Source organism: the organism of the source record quoted next (genome assembly GCF_019968985.1).
Source record: "MAG: Porospora cf. gigantea B chromosome Unknown PgB_NODE_556_length_15043_cov_113.431, whole genome shotgun sequence".
In the NCBI taxonomy this organism is placed as follows: Eukaryota; Apicomplexa; class Conoidasida; order Eugregarinorida; family Porosporidae; genus Porospora; species Porospora cf. gigantea B.
In genome coordinates, this window is record NW_027179104.1 from 1 (window position 1) to 15,043 (window position 15,043).

The 15,043-nt window shown below is 53.7% G+C and overlaps 7 protein-coding genes across 14 annotated transcripts; 5 read left to right on the forward strand and 2 right to left on the reverse strand.

Annotated features, from left to right (window-relative positions):
* Positions 1 to 733: 733 nt before the first annotated feature.
* On the forward strand, positions 734 to 1,894 carry KVP17_000890 (uncharacterized protein; the record flags this gene model as incomplete). Of its 2 annotated transcripts, XM_068515772.1 has the most annotated exons (2): positions 734 to 850; positions 879 to 1,894. In XM_068515772.1, coding segments are annotated over 2 exons (1,133 nt in total), but the record flags the coding sequence as incomplete, so codon positions are not given. The 2 variants fall into 2 exon arrangements, with proteins under 2 accessions (XP_068373245.1, XP_068373244.1); XM_068515771.1 differs by lacking the exon at positions 734 to 850 and having other exon boundaries at positions 1,013 to 1,894.
* Positions 1,895 to 2,509: 615 nt separating this feature from the next.
* On the forward strand, positions 2,510 to 3,052 carry KVP17_000889 (uncharacterized protein; the record flags this gene model as incomplete). Of its 2 annotated transcripts, none has more annotated exons than XM_068515769.1 (1): positions 2,510 to 3,052. In XM_068515769.1, one exon carries the CDS (start codon positions 2,510 to 2,512, stop codon positions 3,050 to 3,052), a length of 543 nt encoding a protein of 180 aa, XP_068373242.1. The 2 variants fall into 2 exon arrangements, with proteins under 2 accessions (XP_068373242.1, XP_068373243.1); XM_068515770.1 differs by having other exon boundaries at positions 2,579 to 3,052.
* A 286-nt stretch (positions 3,053 to 3,338) lies between these two features.
* On the forward strand, positions 3,339 to 5,213 carry KVP17_000888 (uncharacterized protein; the record flags this gene model as incomplete). Of its 3 annotated transcripts, XM_068515766.1 has the most annotated exons (5): positions 3,339 to 3,412; positions 3,440 to 3,905; positions 3,933 to 4,262; positions 4,289 to 4,555; positions 4,584 to 5,213. In XM_068515766.1, the coding sequence occupies 5 exons, from the start codon at positions 3,339 to 3,341 to the stop codon at positions 5,211 to 5,213; spliced, it is 1,767 nt and encodes a 588-aa protein (XP_068373239.1). The 3 variants fall into 3 exon arrangements, with proteins under 3 accessions (XP_068373239.1, XP_068373240.1, XP_068373241.1); XM_068515768.1 differs by lacking the exons at positions 3,339 to 3,412; positions 3,440 to 3,905; positions 3,933 to 4,262 and having other exon boundaries at positions 4,343 to 4,555; XM_068515767.1 differs by lacking the exons at positions 3,339 to 3,412; positions 3,933 to 4,262; positions 4,289 to 4,555; positions 4,584 to 5,213 and having other exon boundaries at positions 3,735 to 3,923.
* A 63-nt stretch (positions 5,214 to 5,276) lies between these two features.
* KVP17_000892 (uncharacterized protein) lies at positions 5,277 to 10,033 on the reverse strand (the record flags this gene model as incomplete). Its single annotated transcript, XM_068515774.1, has 2 exons — positions 5,277 to 8,474; positions 8,504 to 10,033. 2 exons carry the CDS (start codon positions 10,031 to 10,033, stop codon positions 5,277 to 5,279), a joined length of 4,728 nt encoding a protein of 1,575 aa, XP_068373247.1.
* A 133-nt stretch (positions 10,034 to 10,166) lies between these two features.
* On the forward strand, positions 10,167 to 12,047 carry KVP17_000891 (uncharacterized protein; the record flags this gene model as incomplete). Its single annotated transcript, XM_068515773.1, has 1 exon — positions 10,167 to 12,047. One exon carries the CDS (start codon positions 10,167 to 10,169, stop codon positions 12,045 to 12,047), a length of 1,881 nt encoding a protein of 626 aa, XP_068373246.1.
* An 88-nt stretch (positions 12,048 to 12,135) lies between these two features.
* Positions 12,136 to 12,897, reverse strand: KVP17_000893 (uncharacterized protein; the record flags this gene model as incomplete). Of its 2 annotated transcripts, none has more annotated exons than XM_068515775.1 (1): positions 12,136 to 12,897. In XM_068515775.1, the coding sequence occupies one exon, from the start codon at positions 12,895 to 12,897 to the stop codon at positions 12,136 to 12,138; it is 762 nt and encodes a 253-aa protein (XP_068373248.1). The 2 variants fall into 2 exon arrangements, with proteins under 2 accessions (XP_068373248.1, XP_068373249.1); XM_068515776.1 differs by having other exon boundaries at positions 12,136 to 12,858.
* Positions 12,898 to 13,424: 527 nt separating this feature from the next.
* On the forward strand, positions 13,425 to 14,643 carry KVP17_000887 (uncharacterized protein; the record flags this gene model as incomplete). Of its 3 annotated transcripts, XM_068515764.1 has the most annotated exons (2): positions 13,425 to 14,238; positions 14,267 to 14,643. In XM_068515764.1, 2 exons carry the CDS (start codon positions 13,425 to 13,427, stop codon positions 14,641 to 14,643), a joined length of 1,191 nt encoding a protein of 396 aa, XP_068373237.1. The 3 variants fall into 3 exon arrangements, with proteins under 3 accessions (XP_068373237.1, XP_068373236.1, XP_068373238.1); XM_068515763.1 differs by having other exon boundaries at positions 13,425 to 14,291; XM_068515765.1 differs by lacking the exon at positions 13,425 to 14,238 and having other exon boundaries at positions 14,335 to 14,643.
* Positions 14,644 to 15,043: the final 400 nt, after the last annotated feature.

A 15,043-nucleotide genomic window follows, 5' to 3' on the forward strand; every position in this document is an offset into this window, starting at 1 on the left:
TCCTCCTTAGGGCGGGCGGGGGAAGGTCATCGTCTACGGGGGAGCAGCATCCAGCGACTCTTGGCATTTGCGACCGTTTAACCACACAGTCACACAGAACGTCAATGGGTTCGAGGAAGTACCACCAAGCCTCGAAACTGTTGACCATCTCATCCAGACGAGTCCGCGCGGGGGCATCAAGGCGGCGGAACGGCTTTCCGCTGAGAATGAGACGCGAGGGAAGGCTGTATCTGCGTTTGGGCCTCGCAGCCGCCTCACTTGCGGTTGAGAATAGGACGAAGAGAAGGAGAGGCTTGCATAGGATATGCCACGTATCAAGGGCGCGCGAGTATTAACGGTTAAGGGACGCAGCTACAATTCGCACTACACTTGTTTTCGTGTTAATATTCAGCAACCTATCTCCTCCTAAGTGAACGTTGTCGTTCCGCTGAAATTTTGGCCTGCCGCAAGTGAGTCTGGTCGGCGTGTTACCGTCGCATGAACCAAAGAGGAAGAACTCCCAATGCTGTTGTTCATGTCTCAGGTGTCGCGCAGTTTTCCATAAAGCTTGCAGTTTCCGTGGAAAGTGAACGCGCCCTGCCGGCATAATCGGCGGTTCAAGGCTCGATGTTATCGATGCTTGAATCAGAAAGGTCAGTGACATGACGTTCCTGGCAGCAACTCTACTTGAGATGGCTGGCACTTCCCTGGTTATGGCCTAGAATCGCATCCTTTTCCAGTTTTCCGAACATAGATTCGGTCATAGACCGATTACACAACTTGCAGGAGAGTCTTAGATCCAAACAAGACCGCATTCAACGGCGTATAGTGGCGGTGACTGCCAATTTGGCTGAAGAACAGAAGATTCGAGGTGTGTTGCCAGGAACCACATAATCCAGTTCTCCGTGAAATCGAAAGTGAGCACAAAGTCCACCAGCTGGAGAGTGCTCATGACGACCTTAGGGGCCTAGTCTGTGACCTGAACAGCGCAGTCTCAGCGGGTTTCGACGAAAACAAGAAGGACTGCGTGGTAATGGTGACCGAGGCCACTCAAGGCGTTCAGACTTCAGTAAATGAGCGGCTATCGGCGTTGTCAGGCACACTTCGAGGGGATGTCAAACGCGTGACTGCCGAGGTGTCCCGCCGTAATGAGGACGCGTGCGACAAGTTGGAAAGGTGCCAGATGCAGTTCGCTGCTGAACAGCAGAAGCAGCTCGAGGAAGCTTTGTTGGAGATGCAAGAGAATCTTGAGACGCGAGACGATGGGATCCGCCAAGCCGTGCATAAGCTTCATCAGGACGTAGAGAGGATGCAGGAGCTGCGAATGGAAGATGCACATCGCCTTAATGACTGGCGTGCTGAGGTGCTCTCCAGGGTAGACGACCAATCAAGGGTCCTAGCGGCTCAGAGGGCTGCCGTGACTCAAGTCGTAGATACCCATGAGCACCTTGAAAGGCGGCTGGCACAGGCAGACGTGCGAGTTGGTAAACAGCTCCAACTGTTGACGGAGTCGGAGAAGCGGCTGCACAAGAAGGTTGGCGGCATGCAGACTAGGTCAGACGTTCTGGAGTCCAAGATGGGCCACTTGCAGTCTGTCCACCACTCAAGTATCTCGCAAATAGCCTCGACATTGACCGGCATTGAGAAGGACCTAAGTACCAAGTCGTTCGAGAACCGATTTCTGGTACGACGAGGCGGAGGATATTCCTACCGGTGTCTGCTGGAGTCTGGCAGAAAGCCCATGGAAAGCGCACCCTCAGTCCCGGAGCCCTCCCTCTCTTTTGCCAGCACTAAGAGCACTCGGAGTCCGGAGAACATGCTCAAACGACTACAAAAGATAGGGCGATTTCCCACAGTTGACGATGAGGGACGCCTGGTCATGACGAATGCTGAACAGATAGTACGCATCGAATGAGGTTAGTAGAGACTATCCAGACTTGTAGCGGTGGCTTCTCGATGTATGAGAAGCTCTGCACATTTATTACTTGCGGGTTCTTCTGACTCCTTTTCAGCTGCTTGCAGAAGAAGTTTGAGAGATGCGATGAGTCCGATGGCAAGGGCTGTGTTTTGATGTCTTTATAACATACTTGCCGGACATTCAAGGGAGCAGTGCAGGTTGATCACGACTTGTGGTGTCGCCGCTTGAGCTACTCGTCCGGCATCATAGTCTGTCTGGTTGTGGGGGTCGTCGGCTCCCACCAGAATGTACTCTTGAGGACCGAGATGGGGCATCTTCTCCGCTAGGAATAGACTCCCCAAGAAAGCCCGTGAAAGGGCCTGGTAAGCTTCCTCTGAGTCTACTTCACTGTCAGGATTCGACACGCGTAGGATCTCGCAGCCTTCCCAGTCACACACAGCGATGACCCGGAAGGCCTTGTGACTGGTGTGCACTGTTCAAACACCTCACCAACGCACAATAGAGTTCAGAGCTTCCAGAACGCTCACCATTACGGAGGTAAAATGTCAGCGGGATTGCAGTGGGCCCCACAGTTCGCTTTGTCAGTCTGAAGAAAACCTCACATTTCCACCAATGATGCACCAACAGCCTGGAACCGCAACCTCCCCCCTCTACGGCTACGGAAGTCAGCCCATTTCTGGAATGATGCCAGTCAGCTCTGTGGCTCATTCTACTGTTAACAACCCGCCTCTCCACTCGTATCAGGCCTTTGCCCCGGCGACCACCACCTACCAAGGCGCTGCCGTCCCCCCAGCACCGCAGGTGCACGTGCCCACCACCAGCAAGGTCCACTCCACGGGTCAAGGAGTTTTTAATCCCCAGAAGTCTCCCCTGTCATTCACGACCGTCACGTACCCCAAGTACACGGAGAATCAGGTGGAAGCGGCCCAGTACAAATCTTACATCCAGAAGAAGCAGCACCGAGAGAGACCTGTGGAGAAGAGGCTACATCAGCGAAAGGCTGGCTGCTGCCACAAGGTCAACTCGTGCTGCTGTGGAGCCTTCGACCGACTCGCCTGTGGTGGCTGTTTCAATTGTGACGGTTGCTGTGATAGGCCTACCATGGAGCCCTGCGTGAACTACGACACTCGAAAGTACCGTAAGGGATGTTGCTAGCCTTATGATACGAACTTATTGATACGATTTCGTAATGACGAAAGGCGGCCCAAGCGTGTCAAAGGGTATTTTACGTTCATGTTCTCTCGCCCCACCGCGACTTAAATCGATGTAAATCAAATAGTATTACTAATGAGCAACGATCGAGTGCGCAAGCTGCAATCTTTGATGCTTCCCGAAGCCCCAAGACCTAACACCCCTCCTCCGAAGACCCAGAATAATACACCAATAAGTAAACGAGTATCTTTAAGCTACGTCCCTTAAAAGTGTGTGACTGAACTATTGCATGGTCGATACTGTCAGAGTAGCTCTTCGTGTGCGCCCCGCAGAAAGCCAGGTGACGGAGTTAGTCGACCGCGAGTGAGAGTCAAGAGGGGTAATCAGTAGAGTTCGCATCAACGGGAAGGCGTTTGCTTTCGACGTTGTGTTGGGTCCGCAGACTAGTCAGCAAGCCGTGTTTTCGGCCACAATTGAAAGGGACATCTCCGCGGTGCTTCAGGGATATGCACTGACGGTCTTCGCATATGGTCAAACGGGGTCAGGCAAGACGCACAGTTTACTAGGCCCAGCTTTGGATACGGAGAATAGCGGAGATTTGGGAATCCTTCCTCGGTCTCTCGAGTGGATATTCTCCCAGATCGAGGAAGCAGAGGAACATCTGGAATTCGAGATCAAGGTTGCCATGTGCGAGGTATTCTGCGAGAGAGTCAACGACCTCCTTGACGTCTCAAAGAAAGATCTAAAGCTGCGTGAGAAATCCGGCCGAGTCGTCGCTGAGGGCCTAAGCCACCACTACATCGCTTCCCGTCGCGATGCCATCCGTCTTTGCGTGAAAGGCAACCGCAATCGGAAGGTAGGTGTTGGGGATTGACAGCAGCAGACAGGCGAGACCGCTATGAATCTTCGATCATCGAGGTCGCACGCTATCTTTTCAATTTGCTGTACCGTCCGCGACGAAGAGACCCTGAGCCACGGTGTACTCCATATCGTTGACCTGGCGGGATCCGAGAATCTGAAGAGGTCTGACCTGCACTCAGCTGACCAGGTCACTGAGAGCAAGCACATCAACACCTCCTTATCAGCCCTGGGCAACGTAATAAACGTGCTGGCAAGCGACAAGCATGGTCACGTACCCTACAGGGACTCTAAGCTTACTCGCATCCTGCAGAACTCCTTGAACGGCAAGTCTAAGATGTGGCTATTCTGTACTGTGAGCGGCTACCTGTTCGACCACAGATTTCTCCAGCTGCTGAGGACACTTCGGAGTCCCTCGGCACTCTCCGTTTTGGCATGCGCGCCAAGCGGATTCGCACACAGCCAGTGGCCAACGTAGAGGTCACTCGGGCTGAGCTACTGACTCGGATAGACGATCTGGAGGCGGTTCTGGCACGTAAAACCGTGCAGATAGCGCAGCTTGCAGAAGCCTTGAGTTTGAAATCTGAACCGTCAAGCCCGGGTTGTCTGAGGTCCCCGTTAGAAGACGCCGAGCTCGTAATCAACAAGGTGAGTGGCGAGCGGACCAGACAAGCAGCTGGAGTGGACTGTAGAGCGGCTATCGCAGGAGCTTTTGGAAAAAGAACGGGAGCTATCAGTTGAGAAGGCTAGGCTCGTCGTCAGCTCCGAGGGCTACGCCCAACAACTAGAACTGCAGGCGGAAGGAGTCAAAGAGAAGGACGCAGTAATCGCGAGCTTACAATTGGAGATTGAGGCGTTACGAACGCCACCAGTGATATTGGAGCCCATGAGCACCGCCTCTCCCGTAGCGGACGATCAGGAAGCAGCCAGTGCCAGCATCAGCTCGTTGAAGTTTTCGTCCGATGTCGAGAGCCCAGCCACTGACAACATCGAAATGGTGATGTTCCAGACGCCTCGTGAATATAACCGCCCTGCTCCAGAGATGCCGCAGACGCTACTGATTCAGAAGGACACTCGGATACGATGTTTGGAGACTTCACTGCACACGCTTCACAAAAGGTTTCAAGAAACTCTGCGTGAGAATCTCGAGCTGAAAATCCAACAAACTGGAGCCCAGCCAACCATCCGCAAAAGCTTCCTGTCTCGCTTAGTCAAGCCCATGAAGGGAGGTGTGAGGAGGTCCTCACCCACATTTCCGTCAGTGTTCGCGTCTCAGGTGGTGCGGATCCATGCAGTAGATGAGTGACAGGCTTGAGCAATTTCATTTAATGTTGGAGATCAATTTATATTGCATGCATGAAGAGTCGCATTAGACTCTGAGCGTCAACACCGAAGTGCCGACTGCAGTCCTTCCTGCGTTTCTTGCCTGACCCACTCGTGGGTCATCCCTGGCAGCGTAGCGGACAGAGAGACGACCACGTCCTGGCGCGGCAGCAGGGTGAGCGGAAACGGTCATCCTAGACTCCATCCTGTCCATATATTGATCCTGCAGAGTCTGACACTGGCTAGGAGCTGTCATGTACCGAAGATCAGTGTTGTGGACGCTGGTGCCAAACATCCGGAGATACTCCTGAACACCTTTAATGTCGCGGAGAGCGGATAGATGGTTGTGGATCTCAACCAAACGGGTTTCAGATATCGCTAGCGCCTCCAGTTGCGCCTGTAGACGTACGAGCTTCTCCTGCTGTTTGTGGTTGACTCGTTGCTTGGATACGGACCGGAACTTGGAGGTCAGCTCGCTGTGTTTCTGTACGAGGTTGTGATGCAGGCCCTGGCATATGCAGTCAAGGCTTGTAAGCGTGTAGGCTACGTCCTCCTTAGTCATCCATGGGCGCGATTTCAACCCACAGAGCATGTTGTGCGACTTTGTAGCGATGACATCCACGCTGTCCACGAGGTCGACCAGAGGACGCCGGAGACTCGATGAATGACGGTTGTCGAAGACGCCGACCATCTGCAGGTAGTGGATAATGTGGTCCATCATAGGCAGCGCGCAGAGCGTGTTCTCTATCAGTCGTCCCGGGTTCTTTACGTTCTTGGTCATGGCCATCACGCTGAACGCTAAGCCATCTTGCAGGTGCTCCAAGGAGGCTGCCAAAGGTCCTCGAAAACCCATGTCTAGGAAGGGGATGCCTGGCTCCGAGGTGTTCCGTCCTACGGCTGCCAGTCTATTAGTAGAGAAGTTTTTGATGACGTCGGCCCACGCCTCGAGGCCGTTCAGAACCGCTATCTCCGGAGCGGCCTTCGAAAAGGCGCTAGTGTAAGCCATCAGAGTCACCAATGCCCGATGTTCGTTGGCGGTCAGAACACGGTCAAGAGAAGGGGCCATGTAGTAATTGATGATCTCGGGATCGGATTCCAATACGCCTTGAAGATAGGCGTCCTTCTCGTCGGGCGGAGCGAAGACGCAGTTGCTCAGAGTAGCCCTACAAGGGTCATGCACAGTGATCATCATGGTGATGTTGCTGCTCCCCTTCAGGAGGTTGAGCTCGTTGGCACGGAAAACAGCCGCGGTTACGTGTTCAAATATATCTGGACGCATTACTAGGCGGTCCAAGACAGTCAGCAGTACAAGGAATCCCCTGAACTCTTCATGGTCGGAGTTGCCGTCGTGGTCTTGGTGCCTATAGGCATTAAGGATTAGACGGGCCACTGGCTTTTCAGAAGAGTTCATGTGCTTGGAAACGATTTCCTTCAGGGTGTTCATCCATGGTTTGCGTATCTCCTTGAATGACGGCGTAGGAGGCATTCGCAGGATGGCTGCACCAGGACAAAGCCTCAGTTGGCTAACCAGCAAGTTGCTTGCCATAGTGCGCAGCACCTCCCGGGAGAGATCAGCGAATGGCGTATCATTGTACTCTCTTGGAGCCGGAAGCTTATCTGCAAAGCATCGGCTAGTCAGGTTGGAGTCGAGATCGTTGAGGTAGTCCCTGTGTTGAGGCACCCGGCAAGCGAAGGTCGTAGGTTGTTTCCAGCCAACACATTTTCCGTCGGGGCCGCGAATCTCTTCCCACGTTAGCCCAAGAGTGCGTGTCGTACGTGGCGCCTTCACACGAGACCCCTTGCCGCGCTTGTTGTTCATCTTCGAACCGAACCACGAATCTACTGACGTAAATGAAACACCAGCCGTCTGCGGTTTCGGGACGGGATTGATGAAATGTTGCCGAGTTCGCCTCAGGCGCTCTTCGGTCTCCAGACAGCCTTTTGGCATAGTGACCAGGCCATTAGGGGTTGGGACCCACTCCAGATTGTGTGCATCAAGTACCGCGTTCATTGTAGCATCCGTTCGAGCTGCGGTAATATGGTCCTGACACTCCTGAAAGCTTTCAAAGCTCTCTGCGGCGCAGTCAGTGGCGGTGGTCAACGGAAGACGGCTGTACTGTCTGCGGATACCTCGAGTGCTTCCGGTGCGCTTTCGAAGGTTTTGTGTGTCGTCTTGCCGATTTCGTCCAGCCCCCTCGTCTTGCGCCTTCATCTCAAGTCGTGAAGCACTTCTTCCGCTTTCCTCGCTCATGATCGACTCGAAACTGGAACAGCTGAGACGAGAAATCGAACGAGCCAGTGAAGGTTTTCTGTGATCATCGGTGGACGGGCTGGAAGCAACATGAACTGCAGGGGTCAAATGATGCATAGGAGCTTGCGTAAGGCCAACACCCATTTCATCAGCGAAGTCGCTAGGCTCCACGCCGGCTTGCCGATCTAGTCGGGCCAGCTCCTCGTCTTGCGCCTTCAGCTCAAGTCGTGAAACATCTCTTGCGCTTGCTTCCGGCGCAGGCTCCACTATCGCGCCGAAAGACTCTGTCGGCGTCATACGCCGCCCTAAACCGTTGTCTCCGAAGGACATCGAGCCGAAAGACTCTGTAGGCGTCATAGGACGCCCTAGACCGTTGTCTCCCCTCATAGGACGCCCTAGACTGTCGTCTTCGAAGGAGCCGAAGGCCCCTGTAGGCGTCATAGGACGCCCTTGACTGTCGTCTTCGAAGGAGCCGAAGGCCCCTGTAGACGTCATAGGACGCCCTAGACTGTCGTCTTCGAAGGAGCCGAAGGCCCCTGTAGACGCCATAGGACGCCCTAGACTGCCGTCTCCGAAAAAGTCGTCATGCGAGATTGTGCCAGCGATTGCCGAGGTCAAGGAATCCGGATTCGTTAGAGATTGCTGATGCGCGACGAACGACTCTCGGATTACCTCCATGTGCTTTTCCGACTTGTCGACGTAGTCTAGCGGTTCAGTCTCTGCGCCGCTGAGCAGCGTCAAGTCAAGCCCCGTTCTGGACGCCAAGGGAGAGATCGCTGGGGGGCATGATTTGTCCACGTAGTCTAGTGGTTCAGTCTCTGCGCATCTGGGTTGCGTCAAGTCAAGCCCCATTCTGGATGCCAAGGGAGAGGTCGCGGGGGAGCAATGGTCGAGACGCTGTTCTTCGGAGTGGGTCCATTGGTTGTCAAAGTCTATCTCCTCCTGCTGACTTCCCATATCGGTTGGTGACGGCCCTCTGTACGCGTCGTAAAACTGAATGAGGGGTGCATAAAAAATCTTACGTCTACATCCTCGTCGATCGTGAGGCCGCGGACAGGAGGCACTTCCACGCTGGAGACATCAGGCCGGTCTGCGCCAACTGACAGCGTCACAGTAGCGTCGTCAATTTTTCGCCAGAGCTCCGACTCGGAGAGAGGGGACCCGTGTTGGGAAGGTGATGAGCCGGATGGGGAGTCCAATGGTAGGCGGATCTGGCCATGAGAGACGTCGGAACTGGAACTGGAACGATTGCAGTCATATATTGAGGGCTCCGCGCTGGTGCAGTCAGATTGCGTCAGATGGATTTCTTGGTGGGTCGGGATATCGGCGCTCTCCATCGTGGTAGCCATCCTATCCAACCTATCCACGTGCTCGCCATTGTCCGCTCCAGGAAGGTACATCCACTGTTCGTCGCTCGTGATGGGGATCTGTCGAATGACTTCCACCTCGGATACTCGAGGTACAGATATGCGCGTTGCTTGCAGCTGAGGTGATTCAGATTCCCACGAGGACTCAGTGATGTCGTGGAGTCCTCCAACGTGTCCAAGCTGCTGCGTCGCAACGTAATGCAGCTCGCAATGCTGTTCTGCGGCTTGCTGGTCGATCGCGAATTGGTGGCATTGGGGGGCAATCTCAATGCTGGACTTGAGAGCTCCAACGACCTGTTCGCTGCCGAGGCGCAACTGATTGACATCCTCTGCATTCATCTCCTGGTCCCGTTGTTGGAATTCTTGTTGACTGCCTGGGCGCAACTGATTGCCGTCCTCTGCAGTAATCTCCGCCTCCAGTCGTTGGAATTCGACCAGAGAATCCGTACCGGAGGTCGCCGAATTCCCAGGGCTTTCGAAACTGAATCGTGTAGCCACTGGGGTGTCCATCGCGAGAACAGGAGAGGTCTCCAATTCAGTGTTCGCAATGTCAGTCCCACACGAGGGAAAGGTCATCAAGTCGGTCACAAGGGGAGCATTCACGCAGTCAGTCTTACCAGGGGGCGTCATCGAGTCGGTCATCAAGGCAGTATCCAACTCAGTCGTTACGACGTCAATCTTAGGCGGCGAACCAACGGCCTTCATGGTGTCAACTTCAGTCTTTTCGGAAGCAGTTTTCTTGGTGGAACTCTTGGGTATCTTAGTTTTCCTTTGAGCAGGTGTTCTGGAGTCAGACAATTTGGTGCCCTTCTTGGAACTTGCTGGTGCCCATCTTGGGATGGCCGATTGGCGCGTGCCGGCAGCCTGTGTATGCGATGGTCGAGTGGCGGACGTCGGCTTCTCTTCCTTCGATGTCAGATCTTTACACGACGTTCGGGGGGCGGGCGTCGACGTCGCCGCGCTCGTCAGATCCTTTGTCTGAGTAGAGGTACGCCAGGAAACAGGCACTCTCGAAGGCGTCCTCTTTCCTTCTCTGGGAGGGTTTTCACTAGGTTTCGCGCCAGTGCCAGGCGCCTTCCTCGGGGATCTGGTCTGCTGAGAGGAAGCGGCCGGCAGCGAGCTCGATATCAGAGCCAGCGTACCTATCAGGGATTCATTAGATTCGGTCACACGGATAACAACCATGTTAGATGCGAATATCTGCCATTTATGGGACCTGAGGTGTTTTGGTGACTAACTGAATGTCTTTCGCATGATATCTTGACTCACCCCGCATTCACAAAAACCGTTTCAAGCCTAAAGTAATATTTCCTTTTGAATGAAACCAGTTGACAATGATGTCATTCATTCCGAGCCCCTGCGCTCTCGATTTCTAACGTGCAACTCGCCTTACAGGACACTTGCCGAAGCATTTACCGCTACTGTACAGCGCCTACCAGATCGCCCGTTCGTGGGTAGCTATGAGAATGGGGAAGAACGTTGGATCACCTACGCCGAAACAGACAGGCTGGCTCGGAATCTCGGATCGCAGCTGATCCGTAGGGGGCTTCTGCGTCGAAAATCCTTTCCTGACGAGACACAACCCCTAGCAACCATCGGCATATACAGCAACAACTGTCCCGAATGGTTCGTCGTTGAGCAGATGTGCTCGAAGTACGGCGCGACCCTCGTGCCGCTGTATGACACTCTAGGACGAGAGGCCTCCATTTTCATAATTGACCAGGCGCAAGTCGACACGCTGGTTGTCAGCAGGACGTACTTGCAGGGCGCTGTGGAGTTCACGTCGGCATCCCAGTGCAAGAACTTAGTGGTTATCGGGAACGCCACGGAGGCTGACCTCGCAGTTGCAGCAGAGTGTGGACTGGCTGTGTACTTCATAGCTGATTTGTGGGCTGCCGCGGTGGACGTGGAGCCTTCAGAGGTTACAGCATCCACGGTCTCGACGTTGTGCTACACCAGTGGCACCACAGGTCATCCCAAAGGCGTCAAACTCAGCCACAAGAACATGCTCGCCTGCATGGATGCGATGTTCGGCGTGCTAGGGTCCATTCCTGAGTACATCAAGGTCGACCCCTCCATGGCACACTTCAGCTACCTCCCCTTACCTCACGTGTTTGAGCGTATCATAACGGGGGCGGTGTGGCTGGTAGGAGGACGAATCACTTGCTTCAGCGGTGACAAGTCCCAGCTCCTAAAGGAGCTTTCCCAGGCGCAGCCGGACTTCTTTGTGGCGGTACCTCGAGTACTGTCAAAAATTTCAGATGAGGTCAGCAAAGCAGTCAACAGCCGAAATGGTGTCGTGAGATACCTGATACAGCGCTGGATTCGGCAAAAAGAGGCTGCGCTGCAGGAAGAGACTTCTCCATCGCCCTCGCTAGTGGATTCGTTCCTCTACCGCAAGTTTCGAAACTTTCTGGGAGGCAACGTGAAGTTCATTGTGGTGGGAGGTGCTCCGCTGGACTCTAAGATATGGTATAAGACCAAGAGTCTCTTCGGAGTTCCAGTGCTCCAGGGCTATGGGATGACTGAAGTCTGCGGTGTCGCTTTCGTGCAGCACCCAGCAGCTGTGCGTTGCAATGTTGGCCTGGTGGTGCCAGGCTTCGAGTGTCGCCTCGAAAGCGTTGAGGAGATGGAGTACCACGCCGACAACCCTACAAAACCAGCAGGAGAAGTCCAGATCAGAGGACCGGCAGTGTTTGCTGGCTACCTGAGCGATCCGCAGGCTTCAGCGGAGATTGTTGATGCGGAAGGGTGGCTGCACACTGGTGACATTGGATATCTGGAAGACGACGAGTGTCTTGAGATTATCGACAGACGAAAGGCGATTTTTAAGCTGTCCCAAGGCGAGTACGTGGCACCCGAGAAAATCGAAAACGTCTACGCCAACGCTTCCTCAGTTGACCAAATATTCGTGTACGGAAGTCACGTGGCTGATTATTTGGTGGGAGTCGTGGTCCTCGCGAAGTCCATGAGTGACAAGTACACCTCAGAGGAACTTAACACCCGTGTACAGCAAGAGCTTCATGAAGAAGCCGACCGGGCAAACTTGAAAGGTTTCGAACGTGTCCGGAAGATCCACATTACCGAGGAGCCATTCACTGTTGACAACTACCTGCTGACCCCCACGTCTAAGCTGAGGCGGCATGCCGCCGAACAGAGATATCGCTCTGTAATTGACCGTTTGTATTCCCAAGAATGATGTGAGAATTTGAATTCTACTTTCGTGCCTTGTGGTGAGTCGGTGTATTCTCAGAGGTGCAATACGAGTAGGCATTTAGGCCGCAAAATCAAGCCCACACTGCTTGCCTCACGTCCAATGGTGAGGACTCCGGAGCGCATGTCCTGCCACCAGCAGGAATTCCTTCAGTATAGCTCTCGTCATCAACCAGGACCAATCGGAGAGCTTCAACTACGAGTTGAGCGCCATGCTCCAGCTCTCCTGCCTCCTCGGAATCACACTGTGCCTCTAACAGCAGGAATTCTTCCAGGGCCATGGCTTCCGCTTCACAGTACTGCTCGAGAGGGAGGTCTGTGACACTGGATTGGAGGGCAGCGTTCAATGCAGTCTTCGGGGCAGCAGGCGTCAGGAGTCTTGGGAATAATTTCCGAGATGTCAGAGTGTGTGCAAACCCATGAGGGTTCGGATGCGAGGCCTCCCATGTTGTCAGAGAATGCCCATCTTTCCGCATCCTGGAGTCAGACAATTCGCTCCGCAGTGGCGTCCTAGAGTCAGACAATTTGGTGCCCTTCATCGAACTTGTCCTCACAACGTCAATGAGCAGGTGGACAGTCTTATCAGGGGGTGTCATTGAGTCGGTCATCAAGGCAGTATCCAAGTCAGTCATCACAACGTCAATCTTAGGCGGCGAACCAACGGCCTTCATGGCGTCAGCTTCAGTCTTTTTGGAAGCAGTTTTCTTGGAGCTGGAACTCCTGGGTATCTTAGACCTTTGAGCAGGTGGTTTGTTTTCGGAGGTATCTTTCAGAGGTGGCGTTCTGGAGTCAGACATTTTGGTGCCCTTCTTGGAACTTGCCGGCGCCTTCCCCATACTCGTCAGATACTTTGTCTGAGTAGAGGTACGCCAGGGAACAGGCACTCTCGAAGGCGTCCTCTTTCCGTCTCTGGGAGGGGCTGGGCCAGTGGATGTGGTTAGAGGATTCCGCCCGGATGGAGGGTTTTTCGCTGTTGAGGTTGAGGGTATTTCTTTTTGATTTTGGTGCCTCAATTTGGGGAACTTGGGCGAGTCAATATTGGTCGTTGGCGGTTCTCGCCAGGAAATAGGCATTCGTCTGCCCGTTGAATGTTTTTGGTTGTGGCCAAATTTGCTGATGTTTCCAGCGCTTCGTCGTTGAGCAGCCAAATTTGCATGTGTGTACAGGTAGGAGGACAAGAGTGCCAGCGGTCCTCCTTCCTTACCGCCAAATCGAATCAAAATCATGTTGAATGCGGCGAATATGTGCCAAATTGAGGGGACTTGCTAAGGGTCGAGGGTGGGATGCCGGGTTCCTGTCGGAACTACTCTACTTATGGATTTCGATTCTATTGGGCACGTGTTTGGTCAACAAAACAGAATAAATGGATGGTGACCTCAATGGCGCAACACTTGCTCTACTTGACGATGTTCAGCGTCAGTGCCACCGAAACAACATCAAAGGGCTACTAAAGAGGGAGAACGGGATTGGTGGCAGTACCCTGTCGGTAACACTGCTCAAACCCACACACCGGGACATCTTCAGGCACCTTAAAAAGCGAGACTGGATGGAGAGGTTTATTGAGGCTTTACCGGCAAGCCATGAATGTCTGGACTTCCAGGATAGTAGCAGCGGGTCCAAGGACACGTTGGTTCGGCTGCAGGATGTGGAGCTGAAGCTGAGCTCATTCGACTCAATGGAATCTCTCTGTGAGGAGGCCAACTCAAGGTTCACGGTGAACGCGCTCTACCTTGATCTCGCTACACGACAGCCTGAAGATATCACCGGTCTGGCACTTCATGATGTTTACTTTGGCATTGTGCGGCTTGCTGGAGACGTGGACTGCCGTCTTCGGCACCGACCCCAGCTAGCTCTTGGGGCTTTGGAGCTCACATGCCTCCACGGATTTCGGCTCCATGCAGACCTTTTTGATGGCATTGCCAGTCTGCAAACGACCTATCCGCTAATGCGGAACCCGACTTTGGTCTCGCACGAGTTAGACTTCCTGTTCAAGTGCTTCTCTCCAGAGGCAGCCCGGATTACAGTGCGGTTCCTGCATTTTACTGGGATTCCATTCAAAGTTTCCGAAGCTGCGGTTCACAATACAGACAAGCTGCTGTCTACCGAGGTGCTCCAGCTGGTGTCGGCGGAGCTGGCTCCGTGCGTGTTAATAGCATGTGCGCTCTACGATGCAGATTGTGGGGAAATTTGGAACCGGTCATACAGACTCAGCATTTCTAAGAAGTTTTGACGACCTCGTTGTCAATAGCCGACGCTTGGAGTCGTTGGCCACGATGTTCGAACGACTACTCAATGGGAAACTCAGTCGTCAACGTGACATTGTCAAGTGCCGTGACCCGCTCAAAAGGCTTCTGAGCATGACCTGGAAGGCTTTCAGAACGAAGGACGTACTCGCTATGCGTCGTCGGCCAGTGAATGCCCTGCAACCATTCTCCAATGACGTCCCCCCCCAAGACCCACGAAAGGAGGAGGTGGTTGTGCCACTGATGCCGCTGCCGCGCCCACTAATCGCTGCTCCCAGGCTTCGCGCAAGCAACCCACTGCTCATCCCTGTGCCGGTGTTCCAAGCCGACGAAGTGTAGGGTGGGACACATCCTGAACTGCACCGCACATTATTTTTGTATCTTTTGTTTATTTTTCGCAACCCAACAAACCGTATACAATATTTTTATACGGGCCAATACGGACGACCCGGTAGTAACACGTGTGCCACACGAGTCAACCCCACAAGGTCATCATTCCGTCTGGTCAATAAGCATACCTTTAATGAGAGGTCTAACGCTATGCTTGGGGGTTGCCGTGAGGGCCTCCATCTTTACCGACACTGTTAGCGTAGATAGGCTTCGCCGGTCCTACGACTATATCGTGGTGGGCGGTGGAGCGGCTGGCTGCCCCTTGGCGAAGACGTTGGCTGATGCAGGCAAGAGCGTTCTGCTAATTGAGAGGGGGCAAACCAGAACTAACCATCCTTTGACTCACGAT